Genomic DNA, 27054 nt, shown 5'->3' with positions numbered 1-27054 from the left:
ATGTAACTTCAATCTGTTAGACCATTTGCACATATTGTGTTTACAGGCAATGAGCAGTAAAATGTATTATATTGCATCAAAGAGCAGAGTCAGCTAGGTTCTTGACAATATTATGCTTCACTTCGCTGCTTAGCTCAGTCTGAGAGAATGCTAATATGCTTTAGTAGCTGAGAAATTATATTCCTTCTGTGAGGTTCTGGCTCATGACACCATTGACACGGAAATAGCCACTTGTATGACATCAAAAGCCTATGAATTACTGGAAATAGATTTTCAGTTTGATAAATAATATTCCTTCAGCTGGTGTCCTTACTGGTATCACTTTAATGGTATCAACCTGTCTGTACTCTCACCATATGAATGAGGCGTTCCCTATCCACCAAATGGGCATCTGAATTCTTGTGGTAGTCCTCTAGATTCTGCTGCATTTCCATGTGCTCAGGATTGGCCATGAAGAATGTATGGGCAGCTTCTGCAGCTTTATCCAACTGGTTTAACTGCAAGACAAACGTAGGTTCAGCAAAGTGTTTAACAAGGTATATAACACATGGACAACAACTTCAAAATGATTTCATTATTATCATCTTCCTTCTCGTCATCTTCATGATATATAGCCATTTAAGCATACCGGCGCTAGAATAATGGCTATTGCTTTGACCAGCTTAATGTTGGCATTGCCATGGTGCAGCATATTACATGATGCTGTCAAAACTTGAAAAAGACCTCATTGTGAGGTTGAAACGTTGTTTTTTTGTCTCAATAAATCTGCCTGACGCTGGAACTCTTGAGTGCCTGGAGCCTTTATTTACCTGCTGTCAAAATGAAGACATAAATACAAAAGATGATACCACACATGATAAACACCTAAAATTGGCTACACGAGAGCTGGCAGTTGAGAAGGACATAGAAAATAACAGGTTTGAAGATACAATCGAAAAATATATAACTAACAGAACAACATCAAGTAACAACAGAAGACACATAACTGAAAGATAAGCACAATTAAGCAGACCTTCGGTAGTATGTTACAGAATGTTTGTTGCTAATAAAGGGTCAGTGTGAGCATGGTAATAGTTGTTGATGGTAGTCTAGGTATTAACATAGTAACATAGTTCATAAGGTTGAAAAAAGACCAAAGTCCATCAAGTTCAACCTATATACATATTGTGTCCCTACTGTGTTGATCCAGAGGAAGGCAAAAAACCCTTATGAAGCAGATGCCAATTGCCCCATACCAGGGGGAAAATTCCTTCCCGACTCCAAATATGGCAATCAGAATAAATCCCTGGATCAACGTTCTGTCCCTATTAATCTAATATCCATAACTTGTAATATTATTGCTTTCAAGAAACACGTCCAGGCTCCTTTTGAACTCTTTTATTGAGTTTACCATCACCACTTCCTCTGGCAGAGAGTTCCATAATCTCACCGCTCTTACTGTAAAGAAGCCCCTTCTGTGCTGGTGTAGAAACATTCTTTCCTCCAGCCGTAGAGGATGTCCCCTTGTTATAGATACAGTCCTGGGTCTAAATAGGTCCTGGGAGTGATCTCTGTACTGTCCCCTTATATATTTATACATAGTTATTAAGTCCCCCCTAAGCCGTCTTTTTTCCAAACTAAATAACCCCAATTCTGATAATCTTTCTGGGTACTGTAGTCCTCCCATTCCCCTTATTACTCTGGTTGCCCGTCTTTGAACCCTCTCCAGCTCCACTATATCTTTCTTGTACACTGGTGCCCAGTACTGTACACAGTATTCCATGTGTGGTCTGACTAGTGACTTGTACAGGGGTAGAATTATTTCCTTGTCGTGGGCATCTATGCCCCTTTTGATGCACCCCATGATTTTATTTGCCTTAGCAGCAGCTGCCTGACACTGGTCGCTACAGGTAAATTTACTGTTAACTAAAACTCCTAAGTCCTTTTCCATATCAGTCCCCAGTGTTTTCCCATTTAATACATATTCCCAGCCTGGATTTTTCTTCCCCATGTGCATAACCTTACATTTATCTGTGTTGAACCTCATCTGCCACATCCCAGCCCAAGCCTCCAACCTATGCAGATCCATTTGTAATCGTGCGCTGTCCTCTATTGTGTTAACCACGTTACAGAGCTTAGTATCGTCTGCAAAGATTGATACTTTACTATGCAATCCCTCTACAAGGTCATTAATAAATATATTAAAAAGAATAGGACCCAAAACTGACCCCTGTGGTACCCCACTAGCAACAGTCACCCACTCAGAGTATGTACCATTAATAACCACCCTCTGTTTCCTATCACTGAGCCAGTTACTTACCCACATACACACATTCTCCCCCAGCCCAAGCATTCTCATTTTATGTACGAGCCTTTTATGTGGCACCGTATCAAATGCTTTGGAAAAATCAAGATATACGACATCCAGCGATTCACCCCGATCCAGTCTTGAGCTCACCTCCTCATAAAAGCTGATCAGGTTAGTTTGACAGGACCGATCCCTTGTAAACCCATGCTGATATGGAGTCATACACTTATTTTCATTGAGATACTCCAAAATAGCATCTCTTAGGAAACCCTCAAACAGTTTACACACAACAGAAGTTAAACTAACAGGCCTATAATTCCCCGGGTCACTTTTTGTCCCCTTTTTGAATATTGGCACAACATTTGCTATGCGCCAGTCCTGGGGAACAGACCCTGTCACTATAGAGTCCTTGAATATTAGAAATAGGGGTCTGTCTATTACATTACTTAACTCCCTTAGAACGCGGGGGTGAATGCCATCTGGACCTGGTGATTTGTCTATTTTGATTTTTTTTAGGCGGCACTGCACTTCTTCCTGGGTTAGACAGGCGACATGTACTGGGGCATTTATCTCATCCTGCTGTATATTACCTGGCATTTCATTTTCCTCTGTGAATACAGCAGAGAAGAATATATTTAATAGATTAGCTTAACAATATTATTGGCCACATGTTGAACCAGGCCATCCATCATCTATATATCACAAAATCAGCCATTTTAGCTGTGTCTACACCAAAAACTATTGTTAAGAGTATGGATTATTATATGATTATAAACATTTGAACGCCCACAAAGTGAAAACAAATTAGACAGTATTATACTATAAAGAATGAAAAATATTAGAACTTTCTTTAAGGGCCACAACCTAGTTGGGTTTATATCCGAATAATAGGACTATGCTATCTACTAATTAAAGCAGAAATTTACATAGTTTCAGACATTAGCTTGGTTTGTTATCTTAAGAATGCAATGAACATTGTAGCTGGTTAAATAAGAAGATTAACCTATTTTTACATTGACATTTAAGTGTACACAGTTAATTGTATTCCACATAAATCAGTATCCCTGGGTATTAAGAATACAATAACATTTTTAAAGCTGTTTTTTTATAGAATTCCAAAAAGGTGAAATACAAGGGTTACAAGTCTGGGAATTACATCACCATCCCACAATGGTTTTCTTGTTTGTGGGTGACGTTGCTTAGAAATCAAGTTTTCCCCTTGAGCACTAAATGCCATTGCTATGAATGCCTCTGTATTGCTCTGTGTTCCCTGCTGAATGTGGCTATTTTACCACGTTTGTGACATTTTTAAAAGGATGGCTTCAGGGGCAAAATATTCTTCATACCTTCACGGAAAGGCTTCCTGTTCTAACATAAATGCCTGGGTCAAAGCTAAACTATCAATTGTGGCTACTTCTGCGACAATAAATCAACATAAGTTAAAATGTAAAAAATGCATTTATGATTATCAACATGGTTGGGAACTGTCATGGCTTATCTCTCTGCCTGCAGACATGAGGATTGTTTAGACCTGTTTTATTGGTTAAAAGCTGTATGATGTCATGCCATACCTGTGAAATGAAGACAGCAGACCTGTATGTACTAAAACCACTAGTGATCACCAAGAAGCATTTTCTTTCCAAATAATCCTTAAAGTCATAAGGCTTTAAAATGTACATATGTGTTCACAGGGCCATGGGGATACATTTGGTTTATAGTGTACACAAGGAAGAATATGACCAACTACTCCCACAGGCTGGGGACTTTTCTATAAAAGAAAGCCATATGTCCCTTAAACCCTTAATCACGGCATATATTTATAAAGCTATCATAATTGCTAAATACACAGTAAGTATGCATATGGAAGCAGTATAGGTTTCCTAATTAAATATGTCTGCACCAGACATGATGTCACCCTAGCTTCTCACGTCATATTTTACATACGCTGTTGGAAAGTTTAGAGTAATTTAAACTCAATAGAGCCGGCATCTCATTTCATTCTGTACATATGCTTTCTCTGATGCTCATATGTTTATATTAAATTCATGCATTCACTTTAAATGAAAAAAATAAACCACAGCTCCTTCTTACATATGAGACATTATGCCACATCCAGGGTTTGGAATCTATGACTGCTACAACGGGAATTGTTAAGGGTCTGTGACAAACATAAAGCATGTTTAGAGTAAACTACTTATACGGGATAACTACACATTTTAGAAAAGGTTTTAAATAAACATTTTCACACTCTTCCAAAACTATAGGTCAGTATTATGCTAATGTACAGAATGATACAATGTACCTTTGGACATATTGTTCATTCAAAACAAACTCAGAGAACATTGTATTTAAACAAAAAATACATTACCCCTTAATGACAAAGCCTGTACATGTACGGGCTCAAACTGCATTGTTTTCAATGGGCCCATTGTCCTTAAGGGGTTAAAAACAGAACTGAACATGTTTGGGAACACCCTTATGGGTATTTTCTACCTAAGGTCTATAAAATAGTTATCTAATTATAAAGCTAATTATGAAGGGTGTTGCTAAGAGAAGCATCTACATTTAACAATATCCCTTGGGCTATTATGTTAAATAGGCTTTTCTCAATAGCTAATGCATTGTGCGCTCCGGTTTACGTTATGCATGGCTTAAATAAAAACACGTAGTTTAAAATGTTTATAATGTTCTGTCAAAGTGGTGGACAGCTTGAGGCCTCGAGGGATGAAAACATGCCAGGAATTCTGTGTGTCGATGATTGCGCTCAAACAGGGATATCCAAAAATTGTGGCCTGTTAGAGGCTCTTGAGGCCTGAGGTGACCTGCATCACCGTGATAGAGCATTATTTAAAAACATCTTTAAAACAATGTATTTGTATTCAAACTATCCACAATGGGTTTGCTTCAGCGACCTGTCTAAACTTTAACTGAGGTGAAAAGTGAGTGGTTTATGATTCAATGACATGTCTGAAATCAAATTCTCAGGGGTAAAACTGATAACAGCCACTACAAAAATGCAACAATGGAGACTGATGGAAATATCTGCTCTTAAAAGCAGCCCTTGGTCTCGTTTTACAGCCAGGATAGCCATATGCCTAGCCCATGCAAGCTTAACTTCCCTCTCTTTATTAACTTCTACAATGATGTATGTTATCCTCGCAGATATATCTGATCTTATTATAGTTTTTAAACAGAGAAAATTATGTTGTATGTGTACTGTCTGGAATGCGAAGATTAAGATAGGAGATGAGATGACAAACAGAAGGTAGTCTTCATTAGTGTGGATAAAGCCCCCTGAGCTATGCCCTACAAACACAGACAGGTTCCAGGGCACGCACACCTTTATCTGTCCAGTTTGATGAACAACTATTCAGTAGGAGGATGAAAGACAGACCTGTTACAGATATGTTTTCAAAAGAATACAAACACATTGCCTAAAAACGGCCAAAATGTAAGGAGTTATATTTTATAATTATTATTGTTATCATCATGTCCTTTATCGTATAAAGAACTGAAATTTGTTCTGACACTCTCAATACAGGGAGAAGAACGGACTTTTCTCAAAGACTTGGGAAATTAAGCCTAAAACTAAAAGCTCAGCCACAAGAAGGGGTAGGAATGCCGAGAGTTAGACATGGCAGAAATAGAGGGCTAGCATTTGCTAACCATTTACAAGACACCAGCTAATGCTAGAATTTACTAAAATGTGCCCCTCATGGTTATCTACACCGTGTGACCATGGCTTAACAGAGATGGTATAGTATAGCAAGTATACTCCCAAGAACTTGCTTATGGATGGGGTAAGAAAGAAATGTATTAAAAAGTATTGGCATTAGTCTTGAGCATTATAGCTTTGAAAAAAAGGTAAAAATATACAAGTTTGAGAGACATCTTCCACCTCAGTGTTTATGCTCTACTCTCCTCATTAATATGTATTAGTCTTTTTCCTGCACTTGGTATGCTTTTGATACATCGATTCTTGCATAGCTGTAGACAACAGCTTGTGAAGTATGGGATACACAGGGGCGTACCTAGAGTATTTGGCACCCCGGGCGGATCCTGTAAGTGGCACCCCCCCCCCACCAAATGTAAAGACATTATGTTAAGAATATTTATTGCACCAATTTGTAAACTGTATGTCAACTGTAAACAACAAGAAATCTGAAAAAATAAATTAATAACTTATAAGTAAAATAAACACATATAAATAACATTTACTGAACATATAATAGTGCTTTCTTTAATAACCCTCCAAAAAAAACAGCGTCCACATTGCCCACATAGAACCTGACCAGCACCCAAATTACACGTGCCATCTTTGCCCCCAAACAGCCCAGCATGAGTCAGCATTGTTCCCAAACACGCTACCTGTGCCATCTTTGTCCCATAAACACCCTGCCTGTGCCATTTTTGTCCCATAAACACCCTGCTTATACCATCTTTGCCTTTTTGACAAATCAACTATACACCTATGATTAACACAAACACTTTTACAGTCACTCACTAATTCACTTTCATTCACACAATCATTTATTCTTTCACACAAATTATTTACACATATTCATTGATGCATTCTCACAAATTCATTAATTCTCTCACTCATTCAAACAATTCATCCACACATTAATCCATTCATTTTCGCTCTCTCATTCTGACTCTTTATTTCAATATTCTTGCTACCCTCCTTTCTCCCTATCTACCCATTCTCACCCCCTTCTGCCCTATCTACCCCTTCTCACTCCCTTCTCCCTATCTACCCCCTATCCCCCCGTCTCACTCCCTTCTCCCTATCTACCCTCTCCCCCCTTTGAAGTTCACTTACCTTTCAGGAGTCCTGCGGTGGGGGTGCAAGGCCTCTGTCTCCCAGCTCTGCCACTGTATGGAACAGTATAGAGTGATGGGAGTTATGATGTACTTTAGAGCATAATTATAATGAAAAAGACATTGGAAATGGTACAGCATAACACCCATCACTCTCATACATTTACCAATCCACATTTACCAATCCACACTTACCAATCCACAGATTCCACACATACCAATCCACAGATTCCACACATACCAATCCACAGATCCCACACTTACCAATCCACAGATTCCACGCATACCAATCCACACATACCAATCCACAGATTCCACGCATACCAATCCACACATACCAATCCAGATTCCACACATACCAATCCACAGATTCCACACATACCAATCCACACATACCAATCCACATTTACCAATCCACAGAATCCACGCATACCAATCCACACATACCAATCCACAAATTCCACGCATACCAATCCACAGATTCCACGCATACCAATCCACACATACCAATCCACAGATTCCACACATACCAATCCACAGATTCCACACATACCAATCCACACATACCAATCCACATTTACCAATCCACACTAACCAATCCACAGATTCCACGCATACCAATCCACACATACCAATCCACAGATTCCACACATACCAATCCACTCTCACTGTCACTCTCACTGAATGATTTCCTACCTTTCCTCTTTTCTTCTTACAGCAGTAAGCTCCTTCTCTTCCTCTTCGCTCCTCTTCTTCTGTCTTCTTCGCTCCTCTTCTTCTGTCTTCTTCCGGGTTCAGAGGGCACGGACGGCGGTGGGCGCGGCTTCAGTGTTGTGCGCCGGGATCTGACAACAAACCCCGGCGCACAGCAGCAGTTGCCGCGTGGATCGCGAGGGAGCGGTATCGGAGGTCTTTAACAGACCTCCGGCTCCCTTGAGTGATTTTAAGCCGGTTCAAGGCTTAAAATCACTCAAGGGAGCCGGAGGTCTGTTAAAGACCTCCGATACCGCTCCCTTGCGAGCCTTCTCCTCCAGCGGCGGACATTACTGTCCGTCTCTGGAGGGGTGCCGGCAAGTTGGCACCCCCCTGATGAGCGGCACCCGGTGCGGACCGCCCCCGCCCCCCGCTAGGTACGCTACTGGGGATACATAATATTGACAATAGTTTCTGAAACGTTTTATTTGCGGTACACAAATGGTATGTTCCCCTCTGTTTCATTTCAAATACAAGTATCTTCACACACACACACCTATATAAAGCACCCCATGGGCCAACAAACCACAAAGGAAACACTGATATAGGAAGCCAATTCACAGATGTTAATACTTTGGTTTTTGTACCATGTTGACAGATGACCTACTTTTATAGAAATTGACATTGGCAGTACATGAAATGTTGCTGTTTTTGTACTACGTAGATAAAATTCAACATAGTTAACTACCATCAATATCAACTTGAATGCGGGCCTTATATATATATGCTGTTGGATTCCAGAAAAAATATAAATATTTTCCCCGGTAAACACTGAGTAGCACTCTTGACGTGTGTATAAAGTCCTCTGATGTCTTATAAATGCTAAGTGTGACAGCTGCTTACGGAAAAATGTGCCTCAAGTAGTACCTGATTAAAATCAAGGGAGCACGGACAGGATAGGAAAAAAAGGTATCTTCAAAGCCGGGAGTTAAGCAAACTGCTAAAATTTGATGTGCCCCTGTCTTGATTGACTTAGCCCATGTGCTAAAATAGCATGTTGAAAGACTTATTGATCAGAAGAAAATAAAGATGAATGGAGGGGTGGATAATACAGACATGCTTTCATTCCTCCTGTTGGTACAGAAGGTTGTTGTCAGTTCTGAGGCTGACATATTCACAGAGCATAACTAAGTCTGTTAACACAAGTTCATATGAAGCAAAGCACCACCCATAGGTCAAGGCATTTTAGTTGTACACCACAAACAAATTGTACATTATACAGCACTACCAGAAATTAATGTGAATGTATTTAGAATGTATGTTGAAAGCATGTGGCTGGGAGAGTAATATATATGACGGGAATTAGTGTTTTTGAAGTCTCCATGAAGGACATTGATATAGGTGAAATCTGTTCACATTAGATGACAATATTCAGTTGAGTGATGGATATAAAGTCATGGCAGCTGGATGACTGAGGGTTCGCCACTACTGCCAGGTATGGCTCAAGTAAATTTAAACACCAACAGTAGGTCTGAAACTTACTAATAAAAGTTTCTATGTTAGACTAGGTATCAGTGTCCAGTGCGAATTAAAATAGAGTTTGGTGGATCCGGTAGTATCTTCTCTCTTTGAGATCACATTTTCCTAATAAACATACAAACATAGATAAGATGCAAACCATTCAGTCCATCTGGTCTGCCCATTTTCTTGACGTCATAGTCTCATCTTAGATTTAGGATGGCATATACTTTAAATCTATTGAAACGTGTGTCATTTCTTCCTAAGAGGAGATGTTGTGAAACATTGGGAATGTGGTGTAGCTTAATGTGGTTGCTATTTAACTATGTAATCCAGTAAAAATGTAAAGTCTTCACGTAGATGGAATAAAAAGGTTGTGAAAAATCTACAAATGACCGCATAGATAAATATTTTTGTTCATACCAATTGTTTTACTGTTACCCAGAGGGCTAGAGCTGGGGACTCTTGTTGTCTGTTAAATTCTTAGACAAATTTTTTTACAAAGCCAATTAAGGAACCACGGTCATGTTTTCTGCAATGCCCTGCTGTTTTGAGTAAACCTGGTGTTTTGCAAGGCTTTTGCAAAAATATTACAGGCAATAATTATATACAGTACATGTACAGTGGAGATTTGTTTAGGGTCTTGGAAAACAGAGGGTGTATAGAAGATGACTGACTACCACTTTGGAATGTATTTTCTGGCATTAGGATTATAAACCTGCAAAGTGCTGGTAGCCAGAAACAACTTAGAACTTGGAATGCAATCTGACATTAAACTGTACTACTGCCCCCAGGCCCAGTAATGGAAAATGAGAGTCGTGAAGAGGGAACTGGTGAGGAAACAGAGGCATAGTATCAATTACTCACCGGAACTAGTCCCTGGACTAAAACCATAGGTCTGTGGACACAATACTGGGAAAAATCCACATCATTCTTCTGCCATGATGCTATAAGGCTAATGAAAAAGACAGCTGTATATTTGGATTCCCATTGCACAGTATTATTGTGTGATTCAATTAGGATTTCTTATATGTCTCAATAGAGCTTAAATGGATGCAACTGCTACCAATCCCAAGACCACTATAGCTCTGCAATCACTGCAGCTTAATTTACTGGTGATTTAGCGAAAGGGTACATAAGATATGAGTGTTGGGTTGTCCTTGTATAAAACTACTTCTTATCAAGAAATAAAGCATACAGTAACATAACATAATATTCTAACCACTGCCTTGGAGCATTAATTGCTTGCGGGAAAGAGAAATAGCTTCTTGATTATATGAAGGAGGTTCCTGGAGCTCCAGCACACTATAGACATCTCAAAGCTAAACCTGGTAGCCCAAGAGGATTGTATGTAACAACATATGGGGAAAGCATACATGAGCGCACATTGCATGAACCATAACCATATGCACATGTGTTTTGTTTCAGGATAAAGTTAAATCTTGCTTATTATACTAAATCATTAACACTAATTTATCACCCATACGTCATTCACTTCCTACTTCTCTGCGTCCAATTACTCAGAAGGGTCTAAAGATGTATGAACATAAAACTCTAGTTGACATAAGTTTGAAATACTCTGCCTATGATGCTTGCTAGAGGAATGCTATTTCTCTTGGAAATGCTGCTTATATTGCACAGGAGCACTTAAGCAAAACCACTAATCTTGAAAATATGGACAATTATGTAAAATAATTACATATTTGATTAAAAACTGTGATATTTAGACAAATCTGTTATGATTATGTTGTATAGAAAATAGGAATATACAAAAATATAATATTGATGCAAACTAATAAATATTGAAACAACATTGTTCAATGGTCAGGACAGTGTCAATGACCTGAAGGTCAGGAGAAAGGGGTCCCGTTCAGGTAGGGCAGTCTTTATGGATAAGGTCAGGAATGTAGTGGGGGAGCAGGACTGCAATGGACTTTTTATGTTATGATACTTAAACAGTTTTGTACAAACGATGAGAAATATTGTGCTTAATTTGGTAATTAGACCTCACGAAAAGAGTTCTATCATAGATTGCTTATCAGGCTGTTGATGTTCCAAGCAGTGTCCTGTCTTTAATTGGATAGAAAAGTAGAACTGACAGGATGGAAGATTGTCAAGGCACATGATTTATAAGTGAGGTGTCTTGCTCATTACTGAAACGTAACTACTGTTCTCTGTCTCCTGTCTAATAGAGTCAGGAGAGCTCAGCAGGATACTTGGCAGTTCACATCTGGTCATAACTGCAGGAACTGTCAAGGAACTGATGTAAACTAGAAATTATGTCAGAGCATAGCTGAAGGGTCTTTCCATTTTGATCTGCAACAACGAAAGCAAATATGTAACACTGCAAATAGTTGTATCAATGAGAGTAAGAGGACAAGGCAAAAGGCATGTTTTTTAATGTTTTGCTTTTCATGCCAGAGACTATAGATTCATGTAAATAGAGCGTACCAGTAAAGAGCTCCTTTCCATAGGGTTCTCAAGGAAAAGTAGCAATGGTGGTTTCTGCCTCGTACCCGCTATTCTAAGACTTTAATATATATTTTCAGGATATTTTGTAACTGCTAACTTCTTTATGAGAAGCATGACAGTAGAAAAATAGGGAGGAGACAGACAATAATAAAAACAGATATTATGAAAGAAATTGTCATCTATGCAGCTTTTCTTATCAGAATATTCATTTATCAAAACTGCCTTAAGGCTTGTGCCCTATTTTACCCTAAGGATTTACACCTGATATTGGTGAAATAATTGGGGCAAACTAAGTGCTCAAATTCTTTCTATTCCTTTCCTAACCTTTACAAATCATGTGACAACCATTCAGCTTCCAATGAATGGGAGCAGAAATGTAACAAATGTAACACGTGCAGATATTAGGCAAACAATTTAATGGGGAGGAGTAATCGTACAAATTCGTAGAACATAAACATAATATGGTTGCCCTATGGTGTACACACAGAGGGGATTCTAATACATACACATCACATGTATTTAAACTGTTAACTTAACACCATCAAATATCTGTATATCACTGCAACAGACTATAAAATATATTCTTTTTATGGGTAGAGATCTTTTACCCACAGGTTCAACACAGAGGTGAGTTGCATGGGACAAAATGCAGCTCTAGAAATGGGACTCGGGGCCTGGTCTATGTTTTCTCTGTAACCTCTATAAATATCTCTGAATACTCTTAAAAAAGAGCATATTTCAGTCCCAACAATTTATAGTGTATGTGACGACCGACAGTACAACATGGTTGTTACAACAACTAATAGGCCACTACATAGAATCTTCTAGTATAGGATACTAAAGGAACACATCTCCCTATATCTTACACAATTTTGTGGTGTACTCATGATGCATAACCAAAAACAAAGGTGGCCATGGTTGTCATAGGGTCTATTCACCACCCAACATAACATCTGCTCTATTACAAGAAACAGGGAAGACATACTGTACCGTGTCATTGAGAGGGAAAGCAAAAAGTAATTGCTCAATTTATGTATATTTAGGGCTTCATCCCAATTAAAATATTGTACAAAGCATATTTTCCCAGGACCTTCAAATCTCTGCGAGTAACATCAATAAGGACTCTTATCTGGTCAAAAAGTTAATGAAAAGGCTCTAAATTTTAAAATCTGGCAGCAATACAGTAAAAGGTCTTTGTGATTTTCCAAATGAATTTTCCACTCATTGCAAATTATTTAAATCAATTATATTCTGTGGGACTATGTCATATTTATTTGTAGTGTGGCTTTGATTTGCTCCACGAGATGAATGGCATACTCACAGAGAGACAGAGCTCAGAGATAATGCATAGAAAAGAGATGTTTAACTGTATTTAACATGATCACAAAATCGAATCAGGGCTGGCAAGTTCACTTTGAATAATACAAAGTCTAATAAAACAGGTCTAATACACTTAATATAAAAAAACATTGAATAATAGAATGATTTGAAAATGGACATTTTAGAAAAATCACAGTCAAGTGTTCCAGAAACTCCTCATAAATCTATAGATGGTCCTATATTGGGGTCCAACTGAGGTCCAACAGATATTACCCTCTAGATTGTAAATTTGCAAGCGGGACCTTCTTTACCTAATGTATATGTCTTAGTCTGTCAATTCCAGTATTGTATTTTCCCTTTGAATTTATCTAACGCAAGAAGCATTGCATAAATTGTTGGTGCAATATACAGTGGCAAGAAAAAATAAGAGAACCTTTTGGATTTACCAGAGTTTATGTATAAATGTTTCTTAGAATATGATACAATCTTCATCTAAGTTACAAAAACAAACACAATCTGTTTAACCAATAACACACAAATTATTTGCTATTTGCAGGAAGCATCTGTTGAGGAAAACCGTGCCTCACAAAAAAACTATCTCCAAAGACCAACAATCAACAGTTGTTGATTTGCATAAAGCTGGAAAAGCCTACAAAGTAATCTCAAAGATTTTACCTATTCGTCAGTCCATAGTTACGATGATTTAGTACTGTGGCTACTCTCCCTAGAAGTAGGTGCCCAGCCAAGATGACTCCAAGGGTACAAAGAATTCAGAATGCTCAATGAGGTACACAGAAGAACGCTAGATCAACAGCTAAAGGCTAGAAGGAATATTTGGAACTGGTTAACATCTCTGTTCATGAGTCTACTATATGCAAAACATTGAACATCCATGGAGTCACGGCTTCTCCTCTCCAATTTAATATCACTGTTCTCCTAAAGTTTGCCAAAGAGCACCTTGACACTGTTTTGTGGACTAAAGGTTGAATTGTTCGGGAATGGTGTAAAAAGGCCACCATCCCGACATCCTGGGAATATGGCTGAGCTTAAGCAGTTCTGTATGGAAGAATGGTCTAAAATTCCTTCTAAACGTTGTACAGGTCTGATCTGAAGTTACTGGAAGTACTTGTTTGAAGTTATTGCCGCCAAATCCAAGAGCGCGCTTACTTTTCTCACCAGCACTGTGAATGTTAATGGGTGTGTTAATCGGGGCCTGTGCATTTAGCGGGCATCCAAGGCTTTCATACTTAAATGAAGTCTCATGTGCAAAACCCCCAATGCAGGGGGCTCAGTGATGTTTTACGCAGACTGCCTCTGATAAACCATATTTTTTTTTAAATGAATTTACTTTTTTTTCTCCACATGACACATTATGTCACCATAAACAGTTTAAAAGCCACTCTTTTTATGATGACATGGTACGTCCTCAAGGGACGGAAGGAGTTAATGTTGAAATAAAAATATTGGTTTCTCCACGGGAGTTCCCCTTTGAGAAGGAAAAGCCTCATTCACTTATTACTCTTTCACTTCGTATTAATATAACGAAGTAGGCCATATTTTTAGTGCCTGTGATCATTTGAGTGACAGCACAATTTAACATGATGCTTTGTGGTGTTTGTCAATGTATGCTAAAAACCTTGAAACCTACTGGGCAGACATCTTAGCGGCCCACTGACACAAATACCGCAGACTCTAGAGAGAACCGGTAGAGCAAACGGATTAACACACTCTGCGGTGGCTATAGTTCTGTTTACACTGATCTCATCACAATGCTATTTTACTGAGGTTTCTCTGTCCGTCCCCAGCAGCCAGAGGAAGAGAATTCACAAATATTATGGAAAAATCTGAGGAAAATTAACAACACAAAGATGGGCAGGAATGGTTTCCAAAAACTGTCAGTACAAATATAATTGAATGCTGCTAAGAAAAGTTCATTGGATAGATTCAAATATCCACTATGCTTAAGCAGCTGCAAATACTTTATTTCACATAATAGATGAACTCAATTGGTGGTATTCTATATTTTCCAGAATATAAAAAATACCCTCTGTTAAGTTATTTTAATAATTTTATTGTAGCGTAACAGAAGATCATGAAAATATACAGAAAACAACAATTATACTGGGGAGTGCTGCTTCTCCAGATCACAGCTGAGAATGTCAGCCATGAGGCAAGCCCCACTCCCCGCCCCCACTTCCCCTCCTATCACCTTCAATGTTGGGACCACCGACTAATGTTAGTGGGACCGCCCACAGATGTCATTAGACCCACCTACCCACATCCCGAAGAGTGCTCCAGAAAGCTGGGATGTCCCCAGGTATGACAATAAGAAACCAATAATAAATAAATCTCCTGATATAGCCCTCCTCCATCTTTTTCCACCTACTCTCTCTATTGAAAGAAAATCCTGTTAATCCATTCTGTAACAACAGTTAAAATGTTGATAGCTAGGCATTGGAAAGACAACCACCCATTTCTATGGACGCACTTTAAAAAACAATTATTATACCAACTACAAATGAAAAAAGGATTATCATGGGTTAGTCAGACTTTCTCAAGAAGAGCAGCAATCTGTGTCATGTATCCCCCCCTTATCCCTTCTTTTTCTTCTATTATCCCTTATCTTTTTTTAAAAATTTGATAAAATAAAAACTTGAAATTAAAGAAACCAATAATGTTAGAATTTGCATCAATTACAAGAACATTGATTGGTACTTTAGTAAATCAGCACTCCACAGTTCCATGATAGTGGGGCAGGAGGGAAATTGTCCCTTGGGCTTCTCTGATGAAATGATTTTGGTCCAAGGCTTGGTGCTTAATAATGTGTTCTACTTGCAATCTCACATAAAGCCATATTCCTGTGTTTTTATGCATCCCTGTTTATTAAGGTGGGTTACGTTGTGTACCAGCTTTTGGCTGCTCTTTCACTTGGAACTACCCTCCAGAGCTTAATGTTGCCAGCCCTCTGCTGCTTTATAAGAATTATGTACTTAGTTGTGCAACCACCGTCTTCTGCTGGCTTCAATGATTTTGGTGGGGATTGCCTGACTGGACTAAAAACCTACCTCATCATCCCTTATTGTACCATGAAAAGGCTCTTCCTGATACAGTAAGGCCTTTCTTGCCACATTTTGACACTCCACTTTCTTAAGGCTAGGTTTCCACTTGGTTTTCTTTAGCTAAAAACGCCCATAAAAACGCCAATAGCGCCACCTGGCGTTTTCTTAGTGAAAAAACGCAGCAGCCAGATGTTAGCTGTTCTTCAATAGGAAATCGCAGAATGCCATATCCACTTGGCGTTTTTTTGTTTGGCGTTTTTTAGTCCTCTTTGGCGTTTTTCTGCTTTTTTGGGCTCTGTGGCAGTTTTTCAAAATCGCAGCATGTTGACACTGGCGTTTTTTGCAATGAAATCTTGGCGTTTTTCTCCAATAGAAGTCTATGGGAGAGAGAAAACGCCATGAAAAAGCCATGTGGGTTTATTGCCTTGGCGTTTTTTTATGGCGTTTTTTCCACAGTTACAATGCAGAGGATGGACCCAGTATCTGTGTGTCCTACGAGAAATAGGCTGGAAACAAACAGTTTTACACAAAACAAAGTTCATATTGAATTCTACACCATTTGGAACAAACATGCCATTACAAACAAACATACCCAACTGGATCCTGCGTGCCAAAAGCAACAGCAAACCATTTGCACCATCATTTGGGGCCAATCTTCCTAGAGGAGCAGACATTCAGAATAAAGCATGCCTTACAAACCACAGAAAAGAGACAAAAGGGTCCGCAGGGGCGTTTAAGTAGAACTCTACCAAGTAAATGACATCAGGAGGGGGCAGATACTTGCCATTTATCCTAATCCCTTTTAGCTGGGTGAAACTTCTAACTTGTAAAGGCTGGAAAAACTGCCTAAGGTCAAAAAAAGCAATTTCCACAGAAAGGCTAAAACGCCAGAAAAAACTCCAGAAAAAAACGCCAAAACGCAGGAAAATGCAGTGGCAGTTTTCTTGGCGTTTTTCATCAAGAAAAAAAACGCAGGACAAAAACCCAAGTGGAAACCTAGCCTAAAAAAGAAAAAATGGTTCAGCACTCAACTCCTAGGAAGCTGTTTGGAGTGGTGGAATTATTTTCTGTGTTCGTATAATCCACTCTCTTAAGTCATTCTCATGCATTCTTTGCAAGGTATGAAGTTTATGTACAAAGTTAAATTCTTGTGTAAATTGAAGTTACTAACTGCACCATTTCTAATCATAATTATAAAATAATTATAAAATGTACTTGTGGCAATACCAAGAGTAATGTATTTTACTCTTAAAGGCTTCAGTCGTGTTTTATCATCCTTGTAAGGATCTAACAGGGTTGGATTAGGATTTCAAAAAGGCCTTGTCAAGTTTTGTTGATGGAACAAGTTTCTTGTCAAAACTGACAAAAGGGAATGAAATTCAGAGGAAGCCTTTACTTAACCACATTTGCCAATATACTGTGTAGGGCTGCTGACCCATTGTTCCATCAGGGAGTATAGTGAAAGATACAAAGGAAATCATTTTTTTCATGCACAGTGTTACTGGAAACCATTGAGGCCTTCATTTTAAAACCACTATGAGGCCTTTAATACTGCAATGTTACAGAAATTCGAGATTTATTTTTTCAAGTGGTTTGCTTAACAATGCATTAACATACGACGACGTAGCTTGGTTGTGACCCCCTCCACCAGGAGACAATTAAACATAGGGTGACATAAGGACACAGGATTTCCTCCCATGGTATTCCCAGAAGCATCTGGGAAGCATTTTCTCTTCTTCCATCATTCCATAAACACCAAGGTACAATTTATACAGCGCTGACAAAATATATCAAATACTGGCAGATTTTTCTCTCCTTTTTATGATCCTTCAGCTCTAAGAATTTGTAAATCCTCAAAAAACTCTGTGCCAAATTGGCAGGAATAGACACACTTGGAGACAAGCTATTGCAATGGAAAACAAAAGGATGGATAGAGAGAATATCCTGTCTTTTATATTTCTGGAGTGAGATCATCCCTGTGGATGATGTCTCTTCACCTTGGATCATTAATGGTCCTAATTTAGTGTATTTTCTGTTGTTTGGAATACTTAGTATCCATCTTGGTTTAATTTGAAGTAAGGCTTGATGGTCTCTGGAATATGTCCTCCTGACTCCACATTTGTACAGTCTGTTAAATATTATAATAGAAATGAATTAAATCCAATATTTTAAACAAGCTTAAGCGGATATGTGTGTATTTTTTTCTAATACCTGGCTATACTCAAAGTCTAAAATGTATTAATTAAAAAAATTACCTTGCACAGATCTCAGGATGCTGGTAGGGGAATAAATATGAACCATATTATATAAGGACTTTGCTCTGTTAGGTGTAAAGGTAGTAAAGTACTTTCACTAAAACTGAAGAAAATACTCACATTTAGGAGAAGCCACAGCTCCAAAGCTGCAGCACAGCGTCCTCTTCTGTACACTTCTATACACTGGAAGTTGTCTGGAGCTGACTGGTGGTGAGTATATCACTTGCCAGGAGATGTGCCCAGTCAAATAACAAAAAAACAAAAACATTTCCCGCGAGCCAAATATTGGGGAGGTGGGCAAAGGGTAAAATGCATATAGGGCAATTCTGCCAAATCCCTCTATGCATTTGCAAGAGGACCACACAGCTATCATAAAATATAGAGTGTCCCTTTAACAACGCTTAGGATTCAACCTGTGGGTTCCGGTGACACATGACAACCATCTATTACCATATTTATCTAGAGATAAACCAAAATAAAATCTTTAACATTGTAAACACATTTCTCGGATGCAGTAGGAATCATATCACCTTCTGCTGACCTCAGATATTCAATCCAAGATAAACAACTGCATGGTGAAAAGCAAAATGATCTCTTAGAACAATTTTATTGTAAACAAGTACCAACTTTCTTCGAATTCCAAGTATCCAAATAACTCGGAATGAGTTGAAGCGCTTTGTGTAAACAAAGATAAACTTTTTTTCTGTAGGGGTGCTTTATGGTGCCCTATTAGCTTCCATTACCACGTACTGCATTAGAACACCATCATAAGCATCATAGGTACTCACATCTTGAGATCAGTTCTTATTAGTAATCTAATGAGTTAAGAGATTTAAGGGTACGCCCTCTTATAGCAAAGCTAAACCACTTTATTGGATATAACCTACTTCACCAATTTCAATTCTTTCAAAAAGTCTATGATTTTCCCATGAGGCTCATAATACCCAAATAATTGTAAATTCAAAATTGCTTGTGAAACTCTTATATAAAACTCCAGAAATAGGGACATGCTCTGCTTAAAAATATGTATTTTTAGTCTATATCGAAACAACTGCTTATGACTTAACCTCTTAACAGGCGACCCCAAAGCCAAGTCAACTGTCACTGAATTCCATGTGACCTCATATGAAGAGATTTGTATCCTAATGGCTGCTTTCCACATACAAGGACAGGGCAACAGTGTTTAACTCTCTTTTACTATTTGCCAAAAAAGTAGTTTGGACTAAAACACTGGATTCTTTCTGCCGTTCTGTCAGACTCCCTGGCAAGGAACCTTAAACCAGAAGAATTTTATGTATAAAAAAGTCCACTACTCTCTGATCTTAGCAGGTCTGTACTGAGCCAAAAAGAATGAAAACATTTTAGAAGCACCCTAAATGTTCACACACGTTCAAAAACATATAACTTGCATGGATATTTTCTTTAAATAAGAATGTCACAAGAATACTGCATCCAGAAGACTTCTATTTTACAAACTAACAAGACTGGTTTAACTAAACTAAAAATAAAAAAGTCAAAATAATAGTACTCGGGTCTGTTCAAGCATTAGTTAGGAGACAATACCTGAGGTCTACCAAGGGATAGAGTGCTTGTGAAATGTACTATTTGTTGATCAACTCATAGTTGTCAGTAATGGATTCTGAATTGATTTACGTGGAGAATTGGCTCAGGAACTCAGCTTGAACGATATCTAAGATCATTTGCCAAATCACATGACATTTTTAAGCATTACATTCCCATCATAACACTTTTTATACTATTTCCAAACAGGGGTTAAGATTCAGGTGGCACACACCTAAAGCCGGCCCTTGTACTATCTGCCTTTCAGACAAAACATTGTAGGAAGAGAAAATATGCAATACAAACATATACAAGCTTCTTGGTGACCTGCACGGAAAACTCACACACAGTGAACTAGTAACACAAGAACTGCAGGGAGTTGAGAAAAGAATCACACTAAGCGATGGAGCATCTGGCTGATAGGGCAGCCTCCCTTATGGGTTCATAGCCTGATTTAGGCATCTTCTCCATATACCAATCTTTACAAATTATTTATTAACCATGACATCAAAATTATCAAGAAAATATTATTATTACATTTTGATTCCACAGGACTGTAAAATAGGTAGACAAGACATAAGTAGTGCATCGCAATTAGGAATTCTAAAAACAAAAAAGGGCCCTGCTCAAAAAAGCTTGAAATCTAGAAGACTGCAATGAATGACATAGAAAAAATAAGTATGGAAAAACACAGGAATTTTAATAGCAACATGTTTTTTTTTTGGTTTTTTTTTACCAGCACCATATTAATAGCTCAAATGGGGTTCCCTGCATTTTCAAACAACTTGCTTAATGTTAGATGAGATCACTAGGCTGAAATTTTACACTTGTGGTTACTGGCAGGGGAAAGGTTAAGAAAGCAGAGGAATCCTCTGTGGGCAGAGTCATGGAAAAAGTGATGACTGTCTGTGCATCTGGCTGTTCTTGTCACACGTACACATGCCCCTCTAATCTATTATGGAGAAAGAGACCCTGTAATTCTCTGGAGAACAGAAGTAGTCCGAATAACACATATGCTTCCTGTTCACTAAAATAGTATCTGGAATATAAATTATAGGCAATAAATATTCCAAGACAACAAGAAATTATGAAACTCTGAAACAGTCAATTTAAAAGAATGACCAGAAAACAGCCAGGTTGTGGCCATGCTGACAAAAGCACTTCACACATTTTAAATAAAAAAAAACTGAGCTACTTTTAGGTATATGGTACTTCTCTGAACTCCCACCCATCACCACCAAGTAAAAAGATTCAGACAGTACTAAAACTATGCTTTAGAGTTTGCTACACCCCTTTTTTTTTACCAGGATTCTCTTCAGTTGTACTGTATTCTATAAAAGTTAATACAGACCTGGCTTGGGTTCTGTATTTTCTTTTTATTCTGATGAAGTTATAGTATCTCTGCCACCAGGGCCGGCCGAAGACTTAACGCCGCCTGGGGCGAAGTTTAAAATGCCGCCCCCCGCCGACGCCGGGGGGGGGCGGCATTATCTACCCCCCCCGGTACTTACCCTTAAACAGTCCTGCGGCGAGTCTCCCTGTGCTGCCACGGTGCCGGCTTGTAATGCTGAGCGCCGGAAATTCACGTCACTTCCGGCGCTCTGCATTTCAAGCCGGCACCGAGACCGAACAGGTAAACTCGCCGCAGAGGAGAGAGAGAGGGGCGCCGAGCGGGTAAGCGAAAATCACTCGGTGCCCCTCTCTCTCTCCTCCGCTTCAAAAAAAACAAAAAAAACCCGCTTGGGGCGGCAAAGTGCCGCCCCTTCTGAAGTGCCGCCTGGGGCAATTGCCCCAGTCGGCCCCATTGTAGGGCCGGCCCTGTCTGCCACTAGACAGATCTTAGCAGACGAAAGATGAGATCTTTTCAAGTGGCCCCATAAGTCAACAAACTATACAATATATGGACAAAAGTATTGGGACATACCTCTTAATTATTGAAATGAGGGTTTAGGCTAGGCCCATTGAAGGAAAATCTGAATGCTTCAGCATTCCAAGACATTTTGGACAATGGTATGCATCCAACTTTTAGGGAACAGTTTGGGGAAGGCCATTTCCTGTTCCAGCATGACTGTGTCCCAGTGCACAAAGCAGGGGTGACATAACAAGTATTGTTGTCAATGTTTTTGCCAGTTGAACTCTTCCTGTATCACGTGTCTTTTGATATGTTAGCGAGGGCACACCTACAGTGATCTCACAAGCAATTCAATACGCTTGTTGAATGCAAAATCTTAGTTTAGTCTCTCTCTGCCCACCATCCTGCCTGGATGGGGCAATCTGTGGTGTGCTGGGTTATGTTGGGCCTTTTGGCTGCAGGTTAGTCTTTGTGTTTTTGTTTCTTATTAAATATCTGTTAAAGTAGATGAACCTTTGTGATATATTTTTATATTTGGTTTAACACCACAAAAGCAAGGTCCATAAAGACATGGTCGGATGAGTTTGATGTGGAAGAACTTGACTGGCTGCACAGAGCCCTGACCTCATCCCCATCGAAGACCTTTGGGATGAACTGGAATGGAGATTGCGAGCCAGGCCTTTTTGTCCAAAATCAGTGCCTGACCTCAGAAACACTGTACTAGATGAATGGGCAAACATTGCCACATAAACCTTTTTCCCAGAAGAATGGAAGCTGCTATAGCTGCAAGGGGGGGGGGGGGGCGCGACTATATATTATCTATATATTTTGAATGTGATGTCATAGAAGTCCCTGTTAGTGTAATGGTCAGGTGTCTCAATACTTTTGTCCATATATTATCAACAGATAGAGACTTTATTTCCTATCAAGAAAAATACAGATGGCTTCTTTCTACATAGTAAAAATAAATATATATATATAAAAAAAAAGTTTGTTTTCAGAAAAGGTGACACCTCTTCCTGCCCGACAAAACAGCTACGGTCTATTAAGTTATTTTCTGCATCAACTCTTATAAGTGAAAGGAATTACTATTTGCAGTCTGCAGCTACGTAACTCCCCTTGCGAGGATAAAGCAATCATATGTTCCAGCTGTAAGGATTATATACAAGAACATCACAAGCCTCACTAAAACTTTGCTTTTATTGCCTGATGATGGAAGAAGCCCACACAAATAATCAGCAATGTCCGTTTGGGAAGTGCATGGAAAATCCTGAAAAAGCCAATGTGTCCAGTACTGAGAATGTGTCAAGCCGGTATTCAAATTATGAAATAGGGGGCTGTTATGCAAACCCCTTAGGGCATCCTTGATTAAGTGCATTCCTACACATAATGCATGTCCTGTTAACATATATTAAAGGGACATTCCAATGCAGCCTCTGTCAAGGCAAGGCAGTGGAAAGAAACCCCTGGAAAATCTGACTACATGGTGTAAAAGTACAAATGACAGTTTGTGGAGGAGTGTACAAGACGAAGAGCAGTAGAGGACCATTCAATACAAAATAACAGACATCTTTAAACCATTAAGCCCTGTAAAGCTTACAGAACTGGTTGTATATTACATACATAATCTCAAAGCCTGCTGGTTATTTATAGATACATTATTTATGCAGAATACTTAGTTTCCTTGGCTATCCTGTTGCAGGGCTACCGAGCAGCTGCCTGGGGTGGTGGTGGTGGTGGGGTGCCAGCAGTCACTATAGAAAATATCCCTGATCTGTAAAAGTCGGTCTGGTAACTGGCAGGCGTGTAATGGAAGCCTCCACAATGTGATGGGGGCAAGCACAAGTGATGTAGAGAAAAGGCCTGTGGGGAGACAAAGGGGCTTCTTACCTGGTGTGCTGTTTGACGAGGACCAGCCCCGTCCCAGAGACTATTCTAACCTCAGTAATATATGCTATCCTTTAATTATGATTAATAAAAGCTAGAGAAAAAGAAAACCTCGCACAGGAGATGTCAATTCAAAGTAATATCACTTGTCTACATCTCTACTCATTATGTGCACTTCAGTGCATTTGATAACTGAGTGGTCCTTTTAAATGTTCATGTTTTCTGTTTTGCAAATGCATGGGGGATTCTGTAGAATCCCCCCATATACATTTTCACCTTACCCCTGCATGCAGTATTCCTGATCCAGTGCTGGAGCCGAACACATCTTCTTCACAGCATTTAGCTGGGGTGGTGGGGAAAGGTGCAAATGTATATGTGGGGATTCACACCCATGTGCACATGCGTGGAAAGTACTACAATTGATTTTAATAGAAGCACTTTCTTGTTATTGACTGACTGCTTCAAGCAGCCAATCAGTGGCAACAAATGTCAGACCACAGAGGAGGACAGCAGTTGCTGCGCACAACATCAACCTCCAGGTCAAGTTGCTACTGTACTTTTTTTTTATTTTCAATTTGGAATAATATTAAAGTATTTTAGTGTGCATTCTTCTGTAGTGGGGCTGTGAGGGACATTTCATTTACTGTATTACACTGCCCCCCCTCATAATTGGATGAGATGTTATTACTATTTATTCCCATATGGAAATAAAATGGTACAATTTTAAATATTTTATTTCTTATGAAAAATGGTAACTACGCAAGATAGTGAATGAGAAATTTCCCCTTTCATTTATTTATTTGCAGCTCTGCTTGCACCCTGGGAAGGCATGTAGAGGATAAACAATCTGTACAAATGTTGAACACTGATTATGTGACACATTCCCTTTAACAGATGTGAATACAGAATCATAAAAAGCGACGGATCATCTGCATTTACAGACTGACTAATGAAAATTCAGATACGCTCAGTGCAGGCAATTTTTCTTTATTATTAATTTACAGGTCTATTTTGGTGAATGCCGGTTTTACAGGATGAACACGTTTTCTGTGTTTTGTGGCACTACACTACTTAGCTGTTCTCGCCTCCTAGACAGATAAGTCCCAGCTCTGCCCTTTAACGTGGATCCAATGAAATTGTATAAGGCCTGGAGCTGGATTTATATCTCCTGCTCTTGAACATATTTCCAAGTAATTAAATCCGCCATCACTTCCTGCAGAGTTTCAGCAAACTGCTTCAAGAGGACAACAGCCCTAGACTATAACCCAGAAATTGGCTTAAACAGCTGGCGGCAGACTTACTCTCACACAGTGTGTGAAATTACTCAAATCATTCAAACACAAATGTCGTCAGCTTCCTCCATGACATGGTGCCTTTAATCATCCATATTAATGCTAACGAGAGATGTTTTCATGTATGTAAAGGTTAATGATGAGAGTACATTTCTGGAGGAAGTGACCTCACAGTTTGTGATTTTGTTATTTCTAGCCCCGGATCGAGTCTCCAGAACATCACTTGCAGTAACTATGCCGTAGGGAAGGGACCTTCTCAGAGGAGAAACTTGCCACCCATTGAGTTTCGTTCTCAATAACAAAGTCACACGTTCTCCATGAGTTTCAAAGGACATCTAGGACATCTGGTGGCTATAAGAGGATTCCTCATCATACAATTATACTCGTTAGTAAATTCAACTCATAGAATCTCCTTTGTAGTTTATTACTGAATTTATACACCAGATAGGAAACATTAGGTGGCATTTGACTTTTACAGGCTAATGAAATGATTTTGGTACTATAAAACTGCTTTATTAATTGAAACACGCTTCTTATTACCTAATGAATGAAAAGCCATTAATTTAAACACAATGAACTTTAACCAAGCATCTGTACTGAATAGCTTATTATGGGATTATGGGACTTGTAGTCTGCAAAAACCTATATGTGTACAATTAAAACTGCAGGATTTTTACTATCTACGTAGAAAATTATTATTTTTAAGTTATTCTTCTTATTCAAGGGTAACGAGGAAACTAGATACATTAGGTAAAGAGGACCCTGATTGCTGCTTTACATTTACTCTGGAACAAATTGAACTTTCCAAAAAGAGCACATTCTGCACATTTACAGAACCACAAATGTTTTATATCTGTTCGTATTTATAACAGCAAGCTTATCCCTTAATTATTTTTCCTCCTAAATGTATGTCTCAATTGGCAGCAGAGCGTTGTATTAACCACAATGAGCACAGTCTTGGAAAAAGGACTCTGTTAGGAAAGTTAGGTGGATGTCTGCATGCACAGACTAAAATGTAACAAAATAATCCCGGGAAGAGGTCATAATTAGGAAGATAACGATACCCACACTATAGTTTTTATATAACACAATAAAGTTTTCTGTTATTTGTAAGATTTAGTTGAATTTTTTTGGATGCATTTTATCAATCTTTAATCTGCTTCTCGCATATTTGTACTTGATATATAAAAACTAATAGGAGAATCGAATGTATTGTATTGTGGGAAACAATATTTTTAGTACTAAAAAGTTTCAAACGCGATGGATTCTGCTCTTGATTATAAAGTGCGAAACCGTTAAATAACAGCCCTATTTCAAACACTAAAGTATGATTACTTTATGGATGCGTTTGGCCTCTTATTATATGGTGTACATAAATGCTTTCTATATTTTATTTTCTACATAAAAAAGGCACCATTGTGACTAACATACACTATTTTTTAGTGGAATATGTCTTTTTAAACCTATCTATTGCCTATAGTCCTATACCCTTCTAAAGAGGAATAACAATTAGGTCAACACTCTACTTTGGTGCAGCTGTTGCAATTGTGCTATTTTTTCTTGGTGGTAATCATTTTATGCCCATATGCCCAGGTACTGATCAGGGGTTATATAGTGAATGGTGAGTTGTAGATGAGTTGAGGTGAATCAAGTCCCCATCTTCAATATGTATAATCAACGGCTTACCGTTTTAGGTTTCTGCTGCAAGAGTGGCCCCTTATAATGCGTAGCCAAACAAATAAGATTCAGTACCTAAAAAAAAGCTCCCACTGTATTTATTGGTCACTGATTTTCAGTCCCAAAGCTATAGAAAGAGACACATACTGATGACAAACTTCAGATTAAACAGTACATACATGCCAGAATCTAAAGCCTGAGAATTATTTTTATTCTAATGTTAAATATATGGGAGACCTTACAATGTCAATAAAATATTTACCTAGAAAGATAAAACTGTCCCTCCAGTTTTAATCCTACACATGAAATGAAGACTCCTCTAGGAAGGTACGATTAGTTATGCCAGTGGTTCTTCATCACT

The 27054-nt window shown here is 38.7% G+C and overlaps 1 protein-coding gene across 1 annotated transcript in view; it reads right to left on the bottom strand.

The window, feature by feature from the left end:
• LOC149282212 (prolyl 3-hydroxylase 2-like) overlaps positions 1–27054 on the bottom strand; it is a 70999-nt gene that overhangs the window by 19437 nt on the left and 24508 nt on the right. Inside the window, exon 2 of the mRNA XM_089498484.1 lies at positions 354–497. Within this exon, the coding sequence (XP_089354610.1) occupies positions 354–497 (144 nt within the window). The remainder of the gene's footprint in view (positions 1–353; positions 498–27054) is intronic.

The sequence above is a fragment of the Sceloporus occidentalis genome, unplaced genomic scaffold (genome assembly GCF_023333645.1).
Source record: "Sceloporus occidentalis isolate IW3139 unplaced genomic scaffold, rSceOcc1.0.p SCAF_121, whole genome shotgun sequence".
NCBI lineage: Eukaryota > Metazoa > Chordata > Lepidosauria > Squamata > Phrynosomatidae > Sceloporus > Sceloporus occidentalis.
Note: the sequence above shows the minus strand (reverse complement) of the source record. Positions and strands in the feature narration are given on the sequence as shown.